Source organism: Melanerpes formicivorus, unplaced genomic scaffold, assembly GCF_026170545.1.
Source record: "Melanerpes formicivorus ecotype bairdi unplaced genomic scaffold, bMelFor1.0.p_v2 SCAF_16, whole genome shotgun sequence".
Lineage (NCBI taxonomy): Eukaryota > Metazoa > Chordata > Aves > Piciformes > Picidae > Melanerpes > Melanerpes formicivorus.
Genome location: NW_027142368.1, coordinates 17654716 through 17678867, shown reverse-complemented (window position 1 = coordinate 17678867; position 24152 = coordinate 17654716). Strand labels below are relative to the sequence as shown.

The window sequence follows — 24152 nt, the reverse complement described above, 5'->3', positions numbered from 1 at the left end:
GGTTATTACACACGAGCGGAGCAACCCTGCGCGGGTCGGGCGGTACTGCGCCAGCCTCACCGCTGTTGCTGTGGGGCGCCCTGGGTAGGAGGCTTACTAAGGTGCTAGGAGACGCCTTGATTAGAGGAGGCCGCCATGTCGTACGGAGTGGCTAGGGGGCCGCCATGCTGTACGGCAGCTGCTGCACAGCGCCGCGCTTCCGTCGTCACGACGGCGGTTTGGCGCCAAGCGCAGGCGCGGCGGTTGGGTTTAAATAGTGGAGCGGCGGCGGCTCTGCCCCGGAGCAGCGGCGGAGCCCCGGGGCAGCGGCGGGGGGGAGCGGTGAGCCCCGCCGGCGGCAGCGGGCTTGAGGACCGAGCTCGGAGCGGGAGGTGAGAGCGGCTGCGAGCGGGTCTCGGCGGGGAGAGGCCGCGTCGGTGGAGCGCGGGAAGGGCCTGAGGCGACGGCCGTGGCCTGTCGGTGGGGCGGGTCCTGCGCGGCAGCCAGCCGGGAGGGCAGGAGAGCCTGCCCGCAGAGCTGGTGGTTGAGGGGCGGCGGGCCGGGGCCTGAGCAGCCTGGGAGCGTGAGGGGGACGTCCTGCTGAACTGAGCCATGAAGGAGTCCGGAGCGGCGTGAATAATCCTTCCCTGCGAGACCGGCGCTGTGAATGGGGACGGGGCTCAGGGGCTGGACAGCGCTGCCAGCCCTGCCGGGCCGCAAGGGAGACACACCTGGGACCGTGATGGGAGCGGCCCCAGAAAGAACAGGAACAGCAATGAGATTCGCTGCTCTCCTTAGGAGCTCGTTAAGGAGGCTTCTTCCTTCGAGGGGGGAGCTGAGAGCTCCCCAGCGAGCTGACACACTTTCTGCAGTGCTGCCTCGTGTTCAGAGTGTGGAACTGGGAGCTGTTCAGCTCTCGGATAGGAGAACAAGAGGAGATCTTTCACAGAGGTACAGGACGTTGCCTCTCGCTGCCATATGCTCATGCAGGCTGAAGATGTGCAAGCAGGTGCAAGGAAGCATCAGGGAATGATGCTGAGCGTGGCAATAGGGATGTGAGCTCCAGATGAATGGAGCTGCTGACAGCAGGCTTCTAGCAGACTGCAGAGGGTTTCACAGAGCCACCATCTGCTCTGCTGCCCTTCTTCAGCCATCTGCAAGCACAGCCAGCTCTGTTGTCACTTCCTCACATCAGTTAGCAATTATAGGATCAGAATTGTTAGGGGTGGAAGGGACCTCAAGGATAATCTAGTTCTAATCCACCTGCCATGGACAGGGACCCCTCACACCAGATCAGTTGAAGAGTTTGCTCTGACACACAAGACATCAGGCAATGTGCTGTGTAAGGTCTGATCACATTGATTTCCAATAGAACAATAAAATCATTGGGGCTGGGAAAGCACTGCCAGATCACCACCAAGCCATGTCCCTCAGCACCACATCTGCTCAGCTTTGAAGCCCCTCCAGGGATGGGAACTTCACCACTGCCTGGGCCAGGCTTTGACAACCCTCAAGGGGCAGAAATTGTTCCTCATGTCCAATCTAACCCCCAACCCCAGGCAAACTTGAGGCCATTTCCTCTTGTCCTATTACTTGTCCTTGGGAGAAAAGCCCAACCCCCACCTGGCTCCAACCTCCTTTCAGGGAGTTGTAGAGAGCCAGAAGGTCTGCCCTCAGCCTCCTCTTCTCTAGGCTGAAGAAGCCCAGGTCCCTCCTCAGCAGTTCCTCACCAGCCCTGTTCTTGAGCAAATCATAACATGAAAGAGGAGGACTCCTAATCAGTAGAACTCAGAAGTGTTTGCTCAGCTGGTTTATAATGTGAGCTATAACAGGAAACATGGACTTGGGAGGCCTGTTGCATCTTGTGAGTTGAGAGCTGTGGAGAGAAAAATTGCATCTCCCGCGGCTGGCATCTGGTTGTTGCTGTGTGGACTTTTCTTCCTGAGCTTCATTAATGGCTCTGGTTTTCAGTTCTGTGTCTTACAGCAAAAGGACATCCTTCAGACATGGAGAAGATTTACACAGACCCTCATATGGAAAAGTGAGTTGAAACCTTCTGTAATGGTATGAATACCACCCACAGGCAAAAGCATTCTCAATCCCTGCAGCATGGCTTGAGTGAAGTCTGGGTTTGATTGTGAAGAGCAGGGAGGGGGTTTGGTTTCACGCAGGAAAGTGCTAAGGAGATTCCTTGAAAGCAAGTTGTCTGGAGAGGGAGCATGGGGTGTGGAGAGCACTCTGATGGAGCTTCCAAAGCTTATTTTTGGGGTCTAGTGCTGGAATTCATCCTCTGTCTCCAGGCAGCTTGCTGATCTAATTCTATGCTGCCACACACCGGAGCACTGGGCACAGCCCCATGGCACTGCTGCTCCATCCTGGCTCCAGGCTATGCTCTCATTGCTGTTTCCCTTCTCCCTCCCCAGCGACAGCACGGAGCACGTCAGGAGGAAGCAGCTGTCCTCTGTGAGTAACTGAGGCATTTGTGAGAAGGAAGCTGTGTGAGTGAGTGAAGGAGAGCAAGGGGAGCTGTGAAGAGTTTGTGTTCTCATCACAGTGGCAGAAAAGCTTCTGCAAAGCAGAGAGTGAGCCTGAGAGAGTGCTGTGGCTGGGCACTGGTGGCTCTCACAGACGTTTTCCAGCCAAGTTCTTGCAGCTGGAGCTGATATTCTCACCCATTGCATTTTCTTTCAGATTTTAAAGGCTCCACGAAATCCTCTTGATGACCTGGGAAATGGGAATGAGTTGACACAGGTAGGTCTGTGAAGTCCTCTCTTGCCAGGGCTCTTAACATCATTGCTTGTGACTGACTACACTGTGGCACTGGGGTAATGCAGGTGTGAGCACTCTTGTACCAGCTGCTGAGGAGGATGGTGCTGCCCTTCTGTTCTGCATCAGAATGTTCCCTTTGCCAAGAGAAGAGGCACAAGCTGTCGTTCACAGGCATAACTTGCTCTTGCAGTAGTGCATTTGACTCGAGGCTTGGGCCAGCAGTGTGCAGACTGATAGCTCAGGAAGGTGATTGAAGAGCAGCCAGCCTGACAGTTTATGTACAGTAAAAGCTAAACAGGAAACCTTTCCTTCCAGCAACACACACACAGTGCATTTCACAGTACAAAGTATGTCATGTTTAGAGGGTCTGTTTCTCAGAAGCTGTAAGTCTAAAGCCTCTTCTCTTGGGCTTTCTCCAAAGCCAGCAAAGGTCTCAGTAGGAGAGCGGAGACCTTGCCTCTGTCATGAGTCCCTCTCTCTCCCAGAAACACAACCACTATTACTACTTATTTCCCAGTTCTTGTCATGGAAAACTAAAGGGGGAAAAGTCCTGCAACCCTTGCTAAGCATCTGGCATGCTAAACAATCCTGTTGCAGGAATCCTGCTGCTTGTGTTTGGAAGCATCAGCCCCAGTGACGGTTTCGAGCCTGCTTCTCGCGAGATGGGAGCCCTGGTGTCAGGAGAAGCAGGGAACTGGAAAGGGCTTCAGGGACAAAAATGTCTTGTAAAACTTCAGGGAAATACCTTGCACTTGCTGGGCTCATAGGTAAACCTCCTGAGGGGGGTGTGTGTTCTAGCTGCCTCTAGAGGACTGAGAGCAGTTCTCTCTTACCTCTCTTCTCAGGGGGTCAGCACAGAGAAACGCAGGAGGACCTTGCGCCGAGTCAGCTTTGCCAACACCATCAAGTGAGTTTGAGCTGAGAGGTGCAGCTCTACTGCCTTTGTTGTCTGGGTGACAATCTGTTACCCCCAGTCTTGCTGTTGGAATACATCTGTGGGTATTCAGTGGAGTCAAACTGGGCTCTGTTGCATCAAGGGGATTCTGAGCTCCGAGAGTCATTGTGCCTGTGCCTAGCTAGGGAGCAAAAGATGTTTTCAGCAGTGCAGCGTAATGAGGAGTGTCTGTTTCCCATGACTGCTGACATTTCAAAGTCATTTTCATCTCCAGTGTTACAGTGCTGTGGTAGTTTTAGGCTGTACCTTTAAAATTCCCCCCAGATCCTGAACAGAAATGGTAGAGTGTAAATAAATCACCATTGGTGTAAGAAGGCCAATAATCACAGTATGACAGTGCAACTAAGGTTGGAAGAGGCCTCGAGGATCATCGAGTCCAGCCTGTCACCACAGACCCCATGACTAGACCACGGCACCAAGTGCCACGTCCAGTCCCCTCTTGGACACCTCCAGGGACGGTGACTCCACCACCTCCCCGGGCAGCACATCCCAATGACGAATGACTCGCTCGGTGAAGAACTTCCTCCTCACCTCGAGTCTAAACCTCCCCTAATAATGACAAGTTCTAAACACCACCACTGGATGGACAGCAAACACAAGCTGGTTGTGTAGGCTAACTTTATCTCCTGCTCTGGGAGACACTAACTTGCCTCTGGCTGGCTTTGCTGACCTTGGCTGTGTTGCTTTGCTTTGGCTGAGTCTAACAAAATGGCTCTTCTCTCTTGTTCCTTTGTGTCCAGGGGGGTCAGGAGGTCAGCAGGGAGGGGGAAGCTGTTGCTGGCTCCCCTGGTTTTTGGCCAGGGGGGTTCTTGTGCTGTTTAGGCACTGCAAACACCTGTCCACATTGTGAATGCTGTCTGTTTACATACTCATTGTAGACTGAGATTTGTAAATACAGCTTCATTTGCTTCCAACTGGGCTGGGCTGGCAATTTGATGTTGGGGAGAAGTTTCACCCCACCACAAGTGGCATCTTCCTGCTGGAGAATATGGTTGGGTTCCGTAAGGTCTGGCTTTGGTGCCTCGATTCAGACCTAGCAGGTGGAGAAGGTCAAAATCAGGGGCAATTTTTTACTTCCTTTTCTCTTCTTTCCAGGCAGATGTGCTTATGTGTTTTTCAAAGGCTGGTTTCTAATGCTTTGTTGTTTGGGTTCCTTCTTAGCTGCAGAGTCTTTGAGCGAGATCTCAAGAATAACACAGAAGGTGGCACAGGTAAAGCTCCTTTCTGACCTCCTGATAGGATCTGCAGCCTTAGCAGTGTGATCTTTAGCCTGAATTTAAGAGGTCAGGCCTCTCAGCCACAGGTAAGGAACGGTGTGGGCAGCTCTTCCTCTGTGAGTTGCTGGTATTGGAGACTTTGTAGGTCAGAAGAAGGATTTTCTCAGGCAAAATCCATCTAGGACTGAAACTGCCTTGAGGAGTTAGATCCAAAGAAGGCTGAGCAGAACGTCATGTTCACTCTCAAAGATTACCTAGGGGGAGACTGGGAAGCTGCTGTGTTTACAAGGCCTCTCTGGGGCTTTGCCATAAGAAGGCAGCAGAGAAGAGTGAGAACTCCAGAAGGTTCTGCCCTCTGCACTTTGCTCTTGTCTCTGAATGGCTTGGTTGTGCATCTCCCTTCTGATGGTTTTTTTTTTCTTCCCTGTTTCCAGGGGGTGCAGCAGATGCAGAGAATGATGTCCTGCCTCATCAGTAAGTCCCAACAAAATTCCCATCACTACAGAGTCCTCAAATACTTTTCTTCACACCATGTGCAGCCATCACAAAAATGCTCCCCAGAAAGGCTGTGGATCTAAAACTGCTCAGTTCTGTTGACTGGGCAAGGAAGAGCTGCAGCTAAAAGCCCTGTCACTCTAAAGGGTCACTCACAACAAGGTAGTGGATTCTGAAAGCGTGAGCAGTTGTGGCTTGAGACTGCTTCCACTCAAAGCTGATTGCTTGGGGATGTGTCCCAGGGAAGGCCTCCCAGCTTCCACACCTGATGAACAGCACAGACCATAAATCCCCAGCCCCAAGCAGGTAGAGTTATTCAAAGTTCCTGTCCAGACCCAACACAGTGATAGGATTCTTTCAGTTACAATGGTCTGGTAAATAAGAGATTGAGACAGTTTCTGTGAGTGGAGGGGAATTCTTACTTTTAAAATGTGTAGCAGGGAAGCAGCTTAGGTACAGCTGTGGTAAAACCCTGCTCTTCAAGGTATCAGCTCGATGTAGTGGGGACTGTCTGTGTGCAGGGTTGTATACAGCTGTAGGAAATAAGTTCCCTGGCTAAGGTGTCTTGGTCTTCAGAGAGCAACCACTGAAAGAGTGGAGAGCAGAGGGCATTCCAAGTTACAGACAACCACACCAGCTGTATCTGGCTTTTTGCTCTACAGAGAAATGATTTCAGGCTTTAGGAACATGGCTTCAGTTGCAGAGGGGAAGAACTAAATGCAGGAGATCTGAGTTTGGTCATTGAGGGATTAAAATGCCTCCTGTGTGGTGCACAGTGGCTAGTGGTATGCCAAGTGGGGAAGCTCATGGGACAATGAGATGACAACTGAATTAGAATGTGTTGAAGACAGATAAGTGGTGTCTGGTACCTGCTGCCCCATCCTGCATGAGCTCTGCAGGTCTCTACCTTTCCACTGCAGTGCTGAACATCTCTTTTGAGCTCCTAACAAACTCTTTATCCAACCCACCTCTTGTAGATCTGAAGAACCTGGAGCTGCTTCCTGTGAGATCACTGGTAAGCCTGGAAACAAAATTATTCTAATATACTGATTCTGTTTGCATGACTCTAACAACATCCACAATGATCTCCCTGAGGCTGCTGCTGCATGGCCTTGAGGCTGTTGCCAGCCTTGTGCTCCAGAAGCACAGCTGCCTCCTCCACATGCTGAAGCAAATACTTTTCAGGGTAGATTTGGGTTTAATTGTACTTCCTCAGTGCCGTTTGTGAAACAAAGGCATAAGTCTTTAACATCTTTATTGATGATCTGGATGAGGGCATTGAGTCTATCATCAGTAAATTTGCTGATGACACCAAGCTGGGGACAGGAGTTGATCTGCTAGAGGGTAGAGAGGCTTTGCAGAGAGACCTCGACAGGCTGGACAGATGGGCAGAGGCCAAGGGCAGGAGATTTAACGCATCCAAGTGCCAGGTTCTGCACATTGGCCACAACAACCCCATGCAGTGCTACAGGCTGGGGTCAGAGTGGCTGAGAGCAGCCAGGCAGAGAGGGACCTGGGGGTGCTGGTTGATAGTAGGCTGAACATGAGCCTGCAGTGTGCCCAGGCAGCCAAAAGGGCCAATGGCATCCTGGCCTGCATCAAGAACAGTGTGGCCAGCAGGAGCAGGGAGGTCATAGTGCCCCTGTACACTGCACTGGTTAGGCCACACCTCGAGCCCTGTGTCCAGTTCTGGGCCCCTCAGTTTAGGAAGGAGGTTGACTTGCTGGAACGAGTCCAGAGAAGGGCAACGAAGTTGGTGAGGGGTTTGGAACACAGCCCTGTGAGGAGAGGCTGAGGGAGCTGGGGTTGCTTAGCCTGGAGAAGAGGAGGCTCAGGGGTGACCTCATTGCTCTCTACAGCTCCCTGAAGGGAGGTTGTAGACAGGCAGAGGTTGGTCTCTTCTCCCAGGCAGCCAGCACCAGAACAAGAGGACACAGTCTCAGGCTGCGCCAGGGGAAGTTCAGGCTGGAGGTCAGGAGGAAGTTTTACACAGAGAGAGTGATTGCCCATTGGGATGGACTGCCCGGGGAGGTGGTGGAGTCACCATCCCTGGAGGTGTTCAGGAGGAGACTTGACAGGGTGCTTGGTTACATGGGTTAGTTGATTAGGTGGTGTTGGGTGATAGGTTGGACGTGATGATCTTGAAGGTCTCTTCCAACCTGGTTTATTCTATTCTATCAGCTCAGAATAAGAGAGTGCAACCAATGGAGTATTTCCTTTTCTTTTGCCAGGGATGAACACTTTGCTTCATGCCCCAATCCAGGCAGTGGTGCAGCAGACTGAGGTATGTGGAGGCTTTGATGCTGAAAATGCCAGTGTCCCAAACACATTCCAGTGATTTGTGCAGTAAGGGTGAAAAGTGTGACTCAACTGCCTCAACAAGAAATCCTTTTATCAGCTTCTTCTGGAGGCAAATCTCTGGTGCAGTGCTTCCCTCACCTGACGGTGCAGTGAGGATAAAGTCTGCAGGCTGACGTCGCTGTCCTGAGCTAGTTAATTCTGCTGGGCTCTCATCTGGGAGTATGGAGGCAGCTCATGTGCCATGGCTCTGGCTGTGTGGCTGTTCTCATATCCTACTCTCTGCTTGTGTATTTTGGGTTTGTTTTTGTTCCATGGGTAGAAAGGATATGCACAACTCTGCTGTCCCTGCTGCTAAAAGGCTTTAGACAAGCTGCACTGATCAGCATGAGAACAGCTGAGTTTCTTCAGCTGAACCAAGCAGCAACACCCAGAGCTCTCAGCTGAGACCTTCACAGGCACAGCTGCACAGAAACCCTGCACTCTGACACTTCAGCAGTGATGTGCTTAAGGAATTGTTCAGGGGATGATTTGAAACTGGAGCAGGGCAGATTTAGATTGGACATGAGGAGGAAGCTCTGTGCAGTGAGGGTGGTGAGAGACTGGCACAGGCTGCCTGGGGATGGGGTTGGGGCCCTGTCTGTGGAGACATTCAAGGTCAGGCTCAGGGTAGCCCTGGGCAGCCTGATCTAGTTGGAGGTGTCCCTGCTGACTGCAGGGGGGTTGGACGAGATGCTCTTTGAGGGTGCCTTCCAACCTGATGCAAACTGTGATCACTGACTGTTCTCAAAGCAGTTGTCCAAAGCCTCCCTTCCTGGCTGCTGACTTCTCTCTGACCTCGCTCTAACAGCAGCTGACATCTTCCTTTGCCTTCCCTCAGGCCCAGGATGGGGACAGCAGCGTTCACAGAGCAAACAGGCAGGACACCACCCTGCTCCTTCCAGAGGATAACGAGATGGACATGACAGCCTCTCACACAGCAGTGATTGCCCAGGACCTGGGAAGCAGCCAGGCTGAGCAGCCCGAGTTGGACATCACCTCCCTGCCGCCCGGGGGTGAGCACAAGGAGGCAAAGGCAGGAGCCCACGCTCAAGTTCGCTTCTTCTCTGACCTCCCCACCCTGTCCTGTCCAGGTGATGGCCAGCAGGGAGATGCTCCTGCTGTAAAAAAAATTAATTTCAGTGAATTTTTCATGAGCTTTAAGTCAAAGAGGACACTCAGCTCTGCTGAGGGCCCTCAGTACACCTTTTTCCCCCCTCCGCAAGCCTCAGAAGATGCAGCACAGTCCTCAAGGGAATTTGTGTGTTCCCATGAGCAGCTGGATAGCTGTGATGTGACCAGGGTCTTTGGAGAGCAAGATGATGGGATGGAGGTGACAAAATGCCAGGCCTCTGCTATTAGAGCTGCCTTCCCTGCTCCGTGTGAAGCTCCAGCTCAGCAGTTCCCCTGCACAGAGGTCACCAGCGTGTTTGCAGACGATGAGATGGACATGACAAGCAGCCACACTGCAAAAGTGTCTTTTCCCTTCACTGTTGGGAATCAAAATCTGAACTTCCCAAAGGATTCCCCACCCCCAGAGGCAGGTAGCTCTATGTTCAAGAGAGCATCCAATCAGCATTTAACTGTTCAGTGTGAGCAGCTCTGTGCAGACAGGAGAGCGACAAGTGCTGAGGACAGACAAGATCCTGCAGCACTGCAGGCTGCTAGACAAGAGGCCAGAGGGATGGCTGCCATCCCAGGATCCATTTCCTCTGAGACTGTCTTCCGAGGGGGACCTCCTCCTGTGTGTGAAGACATGGAGATTACTGGGGATTACACAGGAGTGGTCTCTGACAGGAGCGGCTCCCGTCACCAGAGCTCGGAGCAGCCGGCCAGCAGGTGCCCAGCAGGTGGTGACAGGGCCCCAGGGAGTCAGACAGCGTCAGACAGCCCAGCTCCTGGGCCCTGTAAACCCCTTGAGCTGTCTTCAGGCTCAGAGGGACGACTGGAGAGGGTGAGCCAAGGTCACAGCAGCGCTCCAGGGAATGCTTGGCTTGACTCCTGCAGGAGCTCAGTGTCTGCTGGTGTTCCTCAGAGCAGGCTGCAGCCCAGGCTGAGCTCTTGCCTTGTCTCTCTGCCCACTGAGAAGACACTGATACTCTCTGAAGATATGGACTTGACTAAAACCTCTGTTGTCAGGGGTGATGGAAGGGATGCTGAAAATGAATCTCCTGCTGCAGTGTTCACTTCTGTCACCTGTAAGCCTCAGTTTGTTGCTGACAGAGCTACATCTCCCAGTTTAAATGAGCAGGAAGAAATGGAAATGACTAAATGCCATGTTGTTGTCATTGATGATCAGTGTAACAGGGTAACTACAGGAGGAAAAGAAATGTATTGTGAGATAATTCCAAGAAAGAGCCAGAACAAAAGTGTCAGTGAAGGTGCAAGGCCTTTGGATGTGGACAAGGAGAATGTTGAGGTGCTTGGTGTTGATGGGAACCTCAGAAGAAGCCAGGCTGTGGAAATCAGGGCTAAAGGGCTTGAGGTGATGAAGGCTGATCAGCTTGAGAGAACAAACTTCCAGGCAAGTGGTCCAAGCTCCTCTGCAAATAGTGTGTGCTCATTGCAAGAGCAAAAGAGAGAAGTCCCTGAGGATGCTGTCACCAGCACCTCTGGGTCTGTGTCCTTGCAAAGTCAGAAAGTTCTGTCACAGCCTTTGGGAAGAAGCCTTCTGGAGGCTTCAGTTTCTAAAGGCACTGTGAGTGGTTCCAAAGCTCTGCCCTGTGCAGGTGAGAGAGCCACCACCTTCTCAGCAGGTGCTGCCATGGACATCACCAGGAGCCATCCAGTTCCAGCAGACTACGGGGCGATCTGGCAGCACAGGAGTGCAGGTGATGACTCACCCTTACCTTCTGGAGATCAGACTTGTGTGTTTACCTACAGTGATGACATGGAAATGACTGCACTCAGTGCTGTTGATGAACCTATGGAAAAGGCTGTGCCTCAGGGGATGCTTTCCCTGGCCAAAAGGACAAGGAGGAAAAGCTTGAAGAAAGCAGCAGGGGAGGAAACAGTTTGGTTTTCACTGGATGCTGAGAACAATGACATGGACATCACCCAGAGCCACACTGCTGCAATAGGCCATGAGATTCTCTCCCAAAACAAGGGAGGGCCTTGCTCTGTCTCTTCAGCTGATGCTGTTAACCCCGTCCTGTTCCCAGGCAGCCAGGCTGCCGTGGCCATCACCAAGCCCTGCTCTGGTGCTCCAAGCACCAGCCATCTTGTCTGTGCTGACAGCCCCAGCCTGGCTCAGGAGGCTGGCCAGCAGGCACATCCCAGCAGTGAAGCTACTCTGTTAGCTGTGGACAACATGGAAATCACCACAGCCCTTAACCTAACTGTGGAAGAAAATGCCCTGCCAGGTGCACAACCTTTGACTTCCTCCACCATCGTGTTTCAGAGCTTCCAGGCTGACATGGAGATGACCCAGTCTCACTCTCTTGGGGAAAGTATCAGGAGAGCCTTTTGTGAGGACAGAGCCCAGCTGGCCAAGCAGGAGGCTGTGCCAGGTAGCAGGACCATCATTTTTTCTTCAGCTGAGGACATGGAGATCACCAGAACTCACACAGGTGTGCTCGGGGGTAGTGTGGGTGTCCAGGTCAGAGAATCCATTCCAGCCACTTCTGCAGTTCCTGCTGATAAAACCCTTGTGTTTGCCCACAGCCAGGATGACATGGAAATAACCACCTCCCACACCACTGCTGTTAACAACATTCCTGCCTCTGAGAACCAACCAGTGTCACATCAAAGCACCCAGCAGCCAGACTGGCATCATGAGGGGTGGGATTCCTGCAGAGATAAAAGAGATTCCTCACATAAAGACCCAGGTGGTGAACATCACCCAGACTCCAAGCATGAGCCCAGCACTCCTGCTTCATCAGCCTCAGCATTTGCTGCTGAGAAGGGAGCTGCCCAAGTCCCCAGTGGCACAACAGCAGATTCTGTCTGTTCTGCCTCACTTCCAGAAGAAGCTGTGGTTGTGCAGGCACCCCAGGGTCCTCCCCCTCCTGTGGATGATCCTGGCCCTGTAAGCTCACAGCAGGATCTCCTGCCCCTAGAAAGCCTGAAATCAAAGGGATTGTCTTCCAGGCTTCCAGGTAACAAGCCTGTGGATCACAGTGAAGAAAGTGGTGATTTGGTATCTCACATTGCACCTCCCCTCCAGCAGCCAGAGCCTCTGCTGGCTTCTCCAGATGCATGCAGCACTCGGGGAAGCCAAGTGCTGAAAGGTTATTTATCTCAACATGAGGATTTAGCTGCAGATTCAGGTATGGCTGGAGGTCCAGCTTCTAACAAGGAATCACAGGAAGATGAGGGGCTGTCAGCTGGAGGGGAGGCACCTCCAGAAGATGTTTGCATCAGCTTGGAGCACACGAAGCAGCTTCTGGTCAGTGACAGCTCTAGAGACCCAATAGAGCCTACTCTTGCACCTGAGTTACCAGGCATCTTAAATATCTGTTCCAAGCTGGAAAGCATTAGGAGGAAATCTACAGTTCTCTCAGTTTCTGAAACAGCTCTTGCTGACCAGTTGCCCAAACCATCAGTCCAGCCAGAGGATACCCTGAGGCTGGAAAAAAATCTGGTGAAGGAAGCAAATCCTTTGCTCTGCACCAAAGAGCAGGAGGAGAGGTGTCGTGAGCCTGGAGCTGCTCCCAGGGATGCAAGCACAGGCATGGCACCCCAGGGCCCATACCAGGGAGTAAAGGTGCCTCTGGGTATCTTCCAGCCTAAATTACCCAACAGAAGAGCTTCTGTCTCTAGTGTGCAGGACACAAATGCAAAGTCTTCTGCAGACAAAGGAGAAGCAGCAGCAGCCTCAGACACCTGTGTGAGGAGTGGTGAGAGCCCAGGCCCCGGCAAGCCTGGCAGGCAGAACTTCAGCCCCTCCCGCTTTGTAGCAGAAGAGTTTCTTCCTGTCTACCTGGAAGAGATGGACCCAAATGAATCTGTAAGCTGTGAACTCATGGAAAGTGCCTGCAGTGAGAGAAGCAAAATCCCTGTCCCCCACAGTGAAAAGAATCCATTTGAGAAGACAAAAACTTGCAGTAAACCAAAAAGAGCTATGGAACAAGATGAGGATGACCTTCAAAGCCCAAAGAAGGTCAAGAGTGATGAAAACTTGCATGCTGAGGCCTCCCCAGACTTGCAGGTGAGCTCAGCCCCTGGCTGTAAGGGTAGAGTGAGCTCTGACAGGGCTTGGGTTTAAGTTGGGCCTGCTGGTGCTTTGTTTCTCTCGGGCACCACGCTGCTGTGCCGTGCCCTGGGCTCTCCCTTGCTTTGCTGGAAGAGGAGACTCAACACGTGCAGTGTCTCTGAGCTGTGCAAGCAGTTTGCCAGTTGAAAGCATTCTTTGCAGTACCATTTTAATCCTTTCTTGACCAAACCCTCTTGGTCCCCTGGACTGAGCTATTTGCTAGCTTAGGTGTTGCTTAGGTGCAAGGGTAGAGTGAAACGAAGCAATTGGTGGAGACCTAAACAAGGGTGTTTAGATCAAATGAGCTTGTTTATAGGCAGAACAGATTGCAGCTGATCCAGAACATCTGGGCAAATATGGAAGATTCCTCTGACCTTAGAAGTCTGTAGTTTATCAGTGAAAGCTTTCTGGTTCCAGCAGCTGGAAGAGTGCTATGGTGGGCACTGCTCTGACTGAGCAGTGAAGGGGTTTGCAGCTTTGTTTCCCCTGTGTCATCACAGGAGATGGCTGAACTGGGCACATGCTGGTTTGTCATGGTGATGAGATAGAAAGGGGACTGCTATTAAAAATAAACCAACCCTGAATGCCAAGAAGCAGCTGCCATTAAGTGTCTTACACTGTTTGATCTGACTCTCAATGCCAGGTTACTTTAGGTGCTGTGTCTCAAAGCCAAGCAGAAGTTCACGAAGGTGAAGATCCTCCAGCCCTATCAGCTCAAAGCCTGGACTGCACTCATGCCAGCACCAGCAGCTCCCTGGATTCTGTCAAGGCTGATGCAGAATTCACAAGTAAGGTTCCTCCTATGGTAATGCTCTGACACCTCATGTCCTTCACTCTTAACCAAGGAAGAGCCTCACTTGTACCATATACTCCAGCTGGGAAAGGCCTTGGATACCTGTGTCACAGCTTCCCACTCAGCATGCTCTTGTGTTCTGAGTAAGAGCCCAAGGAAAAAGGGAAGCAAAAGGAGCAGAACTGAAGCACAGCTTTGTTTCCAAGGCAGGTTGGGTTGATGAGGCAGTTGAGCTGCCTTAGCACACAGCAGAACCCCCTCCTGAGGCTGGTTCTGTGATCTGAAGCTGGTTCTGTGCAGAACAAGTCTGCATGTCTCAGCTCTGCTCTGTGGGATAAGGACTCCTCAGAGTGCAGTTCAGACACAGGCTCTGAAAGGCTTTAATTAGCTCTTCCTTGTTAGCTGAAGCCTAACTCTGAGGCAGAAATCTGCCAGCCATCTGATAAGTAATGACTTGCCTCTCGTTCCAAACCCCATTCCAGCTTTGGCTCCTGCAGCTATGCACTGTGCCTTGTCTGGTCGAGGCTGGGCACTTTCCTTTGAGTGGGAAGTAGCCCTTGTAGCTCAGACCTTGAATGCTGCCTTGGGACCCTGAAAGTTTGGTGTCTGCCTATGCAGGATCCCCTGTGAGCTGGCTGGAGTCTCTCTGTTCTATTCCTTTTTTGGTGTATTACATAGGATTTTCCTCCCAAAGAAAAGTGAGCTCTGGCCTTTCACTGCCCCTGACACAGGTTTTACTTTGCATGACATTAGGAGGAAAAGAGTTCTCCCCGTTTCTCCCCAGCAGATGGTTCCTGGAAACACCTGAAGGTCTAACTGTACACTGCAGTTCCAGTTCATTTCTAGGGCTAATGAGCCTAGGTCCATACCTCTGTAAGAAGAAATAAGGGTTCCTATTTATCTGGTCAGGCATGGGACAGGTGCCCAGGGAGCTGGTGCAGTCACCACCCCTGGTGTGGCTCAGGGGGGTTGTGGACGTGGCACTTCAGGACACAGTCATGGAGGTATTGGCTAGAAGGTTGGACCTGATGATCTTGGAAGTCTTCTGCAGTCCAAATGACTCTGTGCCTCCAGGAGCCTCTGTGCCTCCAGGAGCAGTGCTGACCCCAGCAATATCCCTTCTTGCCTTGCTAGTTCAGCGGAGCAGCCAGGTGGAGTCTCAGCTTCTCATCTGCGAAGACAACTTGAGGGAGGTATGTAAGCAGCTGGAAGGTGCCAGCTCCTCCTCACAGGAAAGTGGCTTGTAAATGCAAGCAAATGTTCTTGCTTGGAAAGTGCTTTGCCTGTGTGTTTTTCCTAATCTTTACAGAAGTTCCAGAGTGGTCTCATCACAGTTGGGGAGTTCCTGACTCTTCTTCAGGTCCACATTCCAATTCAGAGGCCCCGGCACAGCCACATCCCATCCAGTGTGAGTCTCTCTCCTCTGATGTGTGCAACGTAACTGAATGCAATGACCTGAAATTACATTCCTTGCTCTTCTGAAATGTCTATCAACTAACCAGTCTGCACTAGCAGCCTTTGAACAGGTGAAGGCAGGAGTCAGTTCCACCTTGACAAGTGTGTCAGGCACCTTTTGCCCCAGGGCTCCCTGACCTCTGATCCCTCTTTCCCCCTCCCTGCTGAAAAGCAGAACAGCTTTCAGTCTCTTCAGCAAGTACCATCTCTTCTGGATGAGCTGCTCTTGGGTCAAGCTGCTGAATCTTGCTTTCCTAAATTGCTTTGAGGATGCTCAGTTTGAAAGTAAGAATTAGAAGCTCAGTCTAACCTTTTCATTTCATCTGCTTAATATGCTCATCAGCCACTGAACTCAGAACCCTGAAGTGCTGCTGTGCCTCCTGCCACCTGTGCTGTTCCCTTCATAAGTGCTTCTCATGGCCTGACTACTCGTTATTTCTTCCCTTGAAGTCTGCCTGCCTGAACCCAGGGCCAGTATCCCCATCCTGAAAGGTTTGCAGGACTAGTCCTGAATGAAAGGTGGTGGTGTCCACTGGTGGAGCAGGTGTGGCACTTTGGGACGTGGCCTGGTGGTCATGGAGTTGTTGGGTGGAAGGTTGGACTCGATGCTCTTAGAGGTCTTTTCCAACCTCAGTGATTCCATGGGAACTGGCTGCTCAGGCTGCCTCTGTTAGGGCTGAGGTTTATTCTTCTGGTCAAAAAGCAAGCTTCCAGGCCTTTTGCTGGTTTCTGGCTGTGCATGGATTGGATTGGCTGTGCACTGTGTGATTTTCTTCACCATGTTCCCTGTTCTCCCCCAGGGTGCAGGCAGTGCCCCACCCACACCAGAGGACCTCCTCCACCGCCAGTACGTTCTTCGGCCCAGGCTGCACGTTTATGAGGAGGATTGCCAAGCCCTTGCTCAGAAGATAGAGGAGTAAGTGTGCTTCCACTCCCAGCTCTGGCTGTGTGCAAAGTGGCCTGGAGACAGTTAACACATGAAAGAGCAATCCGTCAGAGTTAACCTGCCTGGTGCTGGTAACCAGCTGGTTCCAGATCCAGGCAGCTCAGGGCTAACTCTTGGGCAGGAGTTATGCTTAGGGAGATAAAGTTTGAGTTTCCTCAAGTAATTCATCTGTTGCTAATGGAGTGTTTCAGCTGCACACCACAGGAGTAAAACTGATCATTTCTGACACAGAACCAGAATCCAAACTCCAACACCTGGGTGTTGGTTCCCATATCCCAGTGTTGATTAGACTGAAATGCTCTTATGAGGCTGGAGATCAGGAAGAAATTCTTTACAGGAAGGGTGGTCAGACACTGGAACAGGCTGCCCACAGAGGTTGTGGATGTCCTCTCCCCTCCCTGCAATGTTCAAGGCCAGGCTGGATGAGGCCTTGAGCAGCCTGGGCTGGTGGGAGGTGTCCCTGCCCATGTCAGGGAGGTTGGAAGTGGATGATCTTGAAGGTCCCTTCCAAACCAAACCATTCTGTGATTGTGGTTCATTTGCTCATCTTAAGGACACTTCTGATCTGCTTCATTCTCACTTTTACAATTTCTGTGCAAAATGAAGTTTTTCTGATAAAATACAAAGGCAGTTAATATTTTCCCCAGCCTCATGAGCTCCATTTCCCATTTCTTTGAGTCTAGCTCTCCAGCTCCTTCACCAGCTTCCTTGCCCTTCTCTGGACTTGCTCCAGGACTTGAGTGTCCTCCTTGGAATGAGAGGCCCAAAACCCTGCTCAGAAAGGTCCTTCTCCACTGGGCAGTTTTCAGCCACTCTGCCTCCCAGCCTGGAGCCTTCATGGGGTTGTTGTGACCCAAGTGCAGAGCCCAGCACTTGGCCTTGATGAACCTTGTCCCATTGACCTCAGCCTTTCAATCCAGCCTGGCTAGGTCTCTCTGTAGAGCCTCCCAACCCTTCAGCAGATCACACTCCCACCCACTTGGTGTCATCTGCACCCAAGAAAATTAACACCTGGAAATGTGAAGAGTTTTATTAGGAAAAGGGAATTAATTGTACAGCTCCCAACCTGCTGCTTCATGTGCTGGGTGCAGCTGCCACAAGACTTTCTTTCAACTTGCCCCCCGCCCTCCTTTTCAGGTTAAAACTGCATGTGAGCGTTCAGGATCAGCTCCTGGTGAACTTCAACAGGACTCTGTGGGAAGTCATGAGAACCTGCTCTGATGAAGAGGTAATGTCCCAGGAACAGATGATGTTACTCACATAGTGACAAAGGTTAATTCATGTGCTCAAACAAAGTGAGAACCAGAGTGGTCCCAGGATGCCAGTTGGCAGGCAGGTGACAGAAAGCAAAATATCTTCTGCAGGGAAAACTGCTGTGAGGACTTCCAACATCTCAGGAGAAAGCAGGGATGGCTGCACTTTAAGATATGTTAAAGGAGCCTGTAGAACCAAACACTTGCTAGTTCCAGCTGGTAATTCAGGTTCGTTGAGGGCAGAAAAGAGAAGAGAAGCTTCAGACAGGCCTAAAGAGTGCAGTTTTGGATGGAAGATAGAGCTGCTGATGCTGCAGAGAGAGTGTTGCTCCACTGGTGGAGCAGAACTGCCCCCTGGCCCTCTCTTTAGTTCAGAGAGGGCATGCTGCAAGAGTGGACAGAAGATGTGGCACTGCACAAAAATGAAATGAAACTGCACAGGGGAGCTGGAGTGCAGCAGTGCTGTCACAGGCCAGGAGCTATTTGAGGGAGAACAGTGATGATAATGAGCACAGGACAGCAAGGGGCAATGGTTTGAAAATGGAGCAGAGCAGATTTGGGTTGGACATAAGGAGGAAGCTCCTCACAATGAGGGTGGTGAGGCACTGGAACAGGCTGCCCAGAGACAGTTTGAGGCCCTGTCCCTGGAGACATTCCAGGTCAAACTTGATGGGGTTCTGAGCAGCCTGATCTAGCTGGAGATGTCCCTGCTGACTGAGAGGGGGTTGGACAATATGACCTTCGAGGGCCCCTTCCAACCTGATGCCTTCTGGGGTGGGAAGCAGCTGACAGACAGTGAAGAAGCTCTGGTCTGGGTAACAGCAGCTCTGTAGTTATCTGTGCAGCTCCCTGTTTGAATGAAGATCTTGTTGGATCCAGCAGAGGAAACCAGTTACTGTAGTAGGTGACTGTGCTGGGATTAACAGGGCCTGTCCAGGCTTAAACCTGTCCTGTATTGCTGCTGCAAGAGAAATGAGGTATTGGGAGGAGCAGGGAATGGAGCTGAAGGCTGAACAACTTTTCTTGCTCATTTCCATTCACTTCTGCATTTTCCCCTCTCTGCAGCTGAAGAAGTTTGGTGCAGAACTGAACCAAATTAAGTCCTATTTCACCAAGGAGAGTAAAATCCAGGCTCACAAAGAGAAAGCAGAACTGTACAGCAAGCTGCTGCAGAGTGTGCAGGTAATGTGGAGGAGGCTGCAGAGCTTTTGCTCTGCCATGGTTCGTTGGTCTGCCAGGTGTGGCAGCCTGTCTGTAAGCCTCCTTTTTCATGGAAGCTTCCTCATGCTAAAGCACTTCCCTCATGCTTACATGCAAATGTAACCCATGCTGGGACAGCCACTTTCTTGCACTTGCACTACAGGAATCTTCTGCTTAGAGGGTTTTGGCAATTAAACTGAGTGGGAAATGAAGTGTTAAAGGGAACACCATCAGAATTAGCAACTAACAAGGGAATCTGAGAGGCCTCTGTGTTAAAGCTCTGACTATTCCCATGCTTTATCTCATCCCTTCATAAGAAAAGATATTAGGAAGACACCAGCGAAGGATCTTTCATTTTATTACCTGTGGCTGCTGCCCTAGTGGTTGTCTGCCCCTGCTCTAATGAGAGGTGACATTGACTTCCTTAGCTTCACAGCAAAGATCCACATGGAGGTCTCAGGAGCCAGTTCAGCTGTTCAGAACCTGTCACTGACTTGGGCACAATTGTTGCACCTTAGGAACAGCAGGGAAAGATACAGTCCAGAGCAGAGGAGCTGGAGGAGCTGCTGAAGGAGGCAAAGAGCTGCCTTGGTGCTCCAGGAGCAGGTATGTCACCAATTCACTCATTTCTCTGTTTTTCTTCAGAGTTGCTGCTTTAAATGGTCACTTCAGGCTGCTGTGTGGGGTGGTTGCTTGGCATTGTGCACCCCCTTTGCAGCAAGTGGTTTTTTAGCTCTAATTGTCTCCATTTGTCTCTGCCAACTTGTCTGGTGGGAGCCACTTACCACCATGTGAAGACCAACAATCTCTGTGCTGGAATTCAGAGTTATAATTGGAGCCCTGAGCACCTACCCAGGCTGGCTCCATCTGCTAGCAGTGGCAGTCCAGCTGCTGGCAGCACACAGTTCAAAGTGGCTTCAAAGCCTCTTGTGACCCTGCAGGCAGGCAAGGCTCAGCTGTGTGCTGTGGGGCTCAGCATCATAGCTGGATGGTTTCAGGCTCTCAGCTCTCTTCACACAAGCTTCAGTCTGCACTTGGCATTGCTGCCTGAACATGCTCAATGTATTTTCACTTCTTCCAATGCTTTAAGCAGAAATCACATTGCACAGTAGCAGCTGTGAAACAATGCAGTAAAAGGAATTTTCCTTCCTGTCTGTTGCTTTTGAGGGCTTTAGTAGATACCCTTCCAGCCTCTCCTACATTTTCCTCAGTTAGCTTTGGAGCACTAAGAGTTCTAGACCCAACAGGCAAATAAATGGAATCTAAGTATTGAATCTGGGAGCTCTGCAGAGACCTAATGCTGCTTTCCCCTAGATTCTGCCTGGGAAGAATGGGAAGCAGAGTGCAGTGATGAAATGCCTGGAGTGAGTTGCCTGGAGAGAGGTAACAGCCCCAGCTGAACAGCTCTTTGAGTTCAAATGCTGGAGAGGGTGATCCTCAGCCCCCACCCTGACAGTCACTGCTGTGGACACAAACACCACTGCTGCCTTTTCTGCCTTGATACAGCTGAATGCACAGATGTTGAAGTATACAAAGGAACATTATTCCCCTGGAAGAAAAGGAGTTTAGAGCTTGGTACAGTGTGACTTGAAGACCATGTGCTGGCTGTCTCTGGTGCTCAGCACCTCTTCAGTAATCTCTAACCTGTGCTGGCCAGATGTCTGTGTCCAGGGAGGAGCAGCAGCCATCAAGCTGAGCTCTCTCATTGTTTAGAACAGTGACTGCAGCAAGGTCAGGCTTGGGGTTTTTTGCTGCTTTTCTCTCATAGTTATTTCCTCCCTTTCTCTTAGAACTGGAAAGCATCAAATCCCAAGAGGAGGAACTTGAAAGGTAAGATATCAGAGAGGATCTCCAGATCTCAAATACCACAAGAGGTGATGGTCTTGAGCTGGAAGAAGGAAGACTTAGATTGGATATTAGGGAAAAAATGATGAGGGTGGTGACACTGGAGCAGGCTGCCCAGGGAGGCTGTGGATGCTCCCTCCCTGGAGGTATTCCAGGCCAGGCTGGATGAGGCCTTGAGCAGCCTGGGCTGGTGGGAGGGGTCCCTGCCAATGGCAGGGGGTTGGAACTGGGTGATCTGTAAGGTCCCTTCCAACACAAACCATTTTGTGATTCTAGCACAGGCAGACCCAGGGGGAGGGGAGGGCTGGGGTCTCTTTAGCCTGTGTGCCACATCTCACACAGCAGCTGTGTCTCTGCAGAGAGCTCTCAGAGCTGGAGGCTGAGAATGAGCAAATGCTTGTGAGGATGAAGCAGCTGAAGGAGGAAGAAAAGCACTACCAGGAGCTCCTGGAGAAGTCTGAGTAAGGAGACCACCTGCAGGTTTTGTTTTTATCAGCTAGTTCTGGGGCCTCACATTTGTGTGTACATGGGATTTGGGGTTCCTTGTTCTTTGCTTTGGGAAGCCTTTGGATGCCCATCTCCCAGCCCAGGGTAAGTCTCAGGGAGGTTCCACAGGTGATGCACAGCTTTTCTATTCTCTTCAGTTCTCCTAGGTCCAACTCTCTTCCAGTTCCACAGTGAACAGGCTTGTGTTCCCAACAGATCCCCAGCGCTGCAAGAGCTCTTCATGCTCTGATCTTTGCCCTTCAGGTGGTTGTGTTGGCTGACCCTCAGGCTGATGGGCAGGTGTTCTTCTCCTCCTTTCTAGATCCACTGAGTGGGACCTGATTGAGTGGAATGAACAGCAGGGAGTCTTCAGCTTTCTTTATGACTCTGTTGAACTCACAGTGGTCTTTGAACCCCCAGGAGGTAAGGCACAGAATGGGTGGGTTTCAGCTGTATGAATCTGAAAGGTTAAATAAATATATAATAGAAAACTAAACTCTCAATGTGTGAAGATCTGCCCCAAGGAAACAGCACAGCAGGAGCCTGCAGGCTGGGGGGTGGCTCTGAACATGTTTATCAGTGTTTGCTGTGAGAGTTCAGGAAAGTATGTGATGGGTGGCTGCTGCTGCAGAGGAGGAGCTCCAGAGCTGGATGTGGAAATCACTGCTCCTTGGGGTTTGTTTCCCTTCCTCCCTTCCCAGGTGGTGATGAATTTGGTGAAGATCCTTCCCGGAAGATCGTTAGCCTGAGCTTTGAGTCCCTCTTGGATGGTGAGATGTTTGTCAAGCAGCTTGAAAGCAGCTGCCCTGCTGGCCTTGGGAAGGCATCTGTGCTTTTGTGGCTTATCTGCTGCTGTACACCATTCATGGCTTTTAAGGAGCTTTCCTTTTGTGTTACAGAAGCAGCAGCTCCCCCCTCCTCTCGTTTAGTCCACAGGCTCATCTTCCAGTTCATTGCTAGCCAGGGATGCTGGCAAGAGAAGTGTCCCACACTGCACCACCTGCCCCAGGTAATGTCCCAGCCAAGCCTGTAAGATTCTGCAGAAACCTTTATGCTCTCTCAGCCCTGTTCCCTGGGACAGAAACATCTGCATGAACGCTTCAGCAGTGCCAGTCAAAACCTGCCTGATGAGTATTCTGAGGTGTGAGGAGAGCTGCACCTGGCCCTGCAGGCAGGAGTCACAAAAGCTGTGCTTTCTTGGTCATAGAATCACAGACTGGGTTGGGTTTGAAGGGACCTTCAAGACCATCCAGCAACAACCCCCTGCCGTGGGCAGGGACCCCTCCCACCAGCCCAGGCTGCTCAAGGCCTCATCCAGCCTGGCCTCAAACACCTCCAGGGAGGAGGCAGCCACAGCCTCCCTGAACAACCTGTTCCAGTGTCTCACCACCCTCATGGGACATCCAAATGTCTAACCTACATCCAGTTTCTTCCAGTTAGAAGCCATCACCTCTTGGTCTTTGTAAAAGGCACTCCTTGTTTGCTGTGTTTATGCCTACCTGCCTTGGTGATCTCTTTTTTCTGCGAGGAGCAGCTAAAGAAATGAGCTGGAGGCCATCCTGCTCCAAAAGAATGAAGGGGTGAGAGGGTTCATTTGCCAGCCCACACTTGGTGCTCCAGCCTGGCTGTGTTACCACACTGACCAAACTCAAGAGAGAAACCTGGAGCAAAGAAATGTCTTTGCTGCTGTCTTGTACAGCTTCATCTGCAGGTCTAGCCTGAGATGGCAGCCAAATGAGTGTTGTGGTGAACTTTGCAGGACAGTCTGTGTGCTCAAGTGGCACAGAGTGTGGCAGCCTGAGTGCCAAGCTGAATTCTTCTCCACTTGCCCACTTAGGTTCTTCGTGACATCTCCTCAGTGGTGAGCAACTGCAGGATCCTGGGAGATGAGGTTGAGTTTCTGGAGAGATGGGGTGGAAAATTCAAACTTCTGAAGACAGATATCAGTGACACAAAGTGAGTAACTTCAGCTGGAGTTCACCCCAGTGAGTGTCTCCAGGTAGGCTGAAGAAACTTCAGTTTAAACCTGAGATTTTATGTCACTACTTACTAGCAGTGGCTTCCTGTGGGGCATGATGAAGAGTGTGGCCTGCAGGTCCAGGGAGCTCCTCCTCACTCTCCACTCTGCCCTAGGCAGGTCACAGTTGGAGTCCTGGGTCCAGCTCTGGGCTCCACAGTTCAGGAGAGACAGGGAACTGCTGGAGAGAGTCTAGGGGAGGCTACAAAGCTCCTGAGGGGCCTGGAGCAGCTCTGGGGAAGCCCTCACTGGGGAAGGTTAACCTCCTTTCTGAAGCTGCTGCTACTCTCTGGAACCCTTTAGAAGTCCTTAAGCTTGTTGCATCAATTAGTTTCACTTCTGGACCCCAACCCTCTGAGTGTTGTGCTGATTTTCCTGCTGTTTCTTCCCCCTCAGCCTGAAGCTGGTGTTCTCCTCAGCTGCAGCTTTTGCCAAGTTCCAGCTGACCCTGTCTCTGGCTGCCAGCTACCCTCATGCTCCTCTGCCTTTCACAGTCCAAAAGCTCACTGGCAATGTTGGGTGAGTTGAACAGAATGAACCACCAGGGATGATGTCCCAGAGCTGGGGCTGGGACCTCAACCTCTCTCTTCCTTCCCCCCGTGTGATCACTTTGCCTTCCCCAGGGAGGAGGAGGTTTCTGCTGTCCTCTCTGCTGTCCCTGCTGGTCTCCACTACCTGCGGAGAATAGTCAGCTCTGTTCACCAGGACTTGCTGCGGGGACCCAGCTGAGGGAGCAGCCTCTCTGCAGGGCTGTGGAGCTTCAGCCGCAGCTGCAGGGCCCTGCTGCAGGCTGGGCCGGGCCTCCATCTGTATTTTGTGTATTATGTATGTATATGTGACACTTCAATAAAGGTCAGAATCACTGCTCCTCTCTCCTCCCGCTCTGAGGGCTGGAAGACACCTCTCAGATCCAGGATCCCTTACCCCAGCACTGCCAGGTCACTGCTGCCCCACACCACTCAGCCCCACAGCTTTGCCACCCCTTGGAATGAGCTTTTGCCTTTCTCAGGGCTTAAGTGCAAAGAGCAGCAGCCGCAGCGATCATCACCGACACTGAAACAACAACAACCACCCCCCACGGAGGGGAAGGCCACGAATGGAAGGGAGCAGGCGGAGCCGCCGACCCCGGGGCTCCGCTGCCCTCCCCCCGGGGCTCCGCTGCCCGCGCCCCACGCGCAGCGCAGCCCCGCCCCTCGGCGCAGCCCCGCCCC

General features: G+C 51.7%; 1 protein-coding gene across 2 annotated transcripts; it reads left to right on the top strand.

The window, feature by feature from the left end:
* The first annotated feature begins 288 nt into the window (after positions 1-288).
* On the top strand, positions 289-23799 carry KNL1 (kinetochore scaffold 1). Of its 2 annotated transcripts, XM_068148516.1 has the most exons (26): positions 289-371; positions 1951-2020; positions 2403-2442; positions 2671-2730; positions 3594-3655; positions 4865-4914; positions 5355-5394; positions 6393-6430; positions 7647-7699; positions 8594-12901; positions 13590-13734; positions 14874-14932; positions 15049-15147; positions 15995-16110; positions 17278-17368; positions 18459-18575; positions 19112-19199; positions 19908-19976; positions 20384-20423; positions 20798-20899; positions 21247-21347; positions 21626-21694; positions 21824-21933; positions 22762-22880; positions 23338-23460; positions 23565-23799. In XM_068148516.1, the coding sequence occupies exons 2-26, from the start codon at positions 1986-1988 to the stop codon at positions 23668-23670; spliced, it is 6240 nt and encodes a 2079-aa protein (XP_068004617.1). In that variant the 5' UTR covers positions 289-371; positions 1951-1985; the 3' UTR covers positions 23671-23799. The 2 variants fall into 2 exon arrangements, with proteins under 2 accessions (XP_068004617.1, XP_068004618.1); XM_068148517.1 differs by lacking the exon at positions 19908-19976.
* Positions 23800-24152: the final 353 nt, after the last annotated feature.

Bases quoted from the DNA above. Each gene is read 5' to 3' on its own strand.
- KNL1 (XM_068148516.1), top strand. From the start codon at position 1,986: ATGGAGAAGATTTACACAGACCCTCATATGGAAAA. The intron at 6,431-7,646 runs GTAAGCCTGGAA...TTCTTTTGCCAG, and splicing joins TGCTTCCTGTGAGATCACTG to GGATGAACACTTTGCTTCAT. The intron at 19,977-20,383 runs GTAACAGCCCCA...CCTTTCTCTTAG, and splicing joins AGTGAGTTGCCTGGAGAGAG to AACTGGAAAGCATCAAATCC.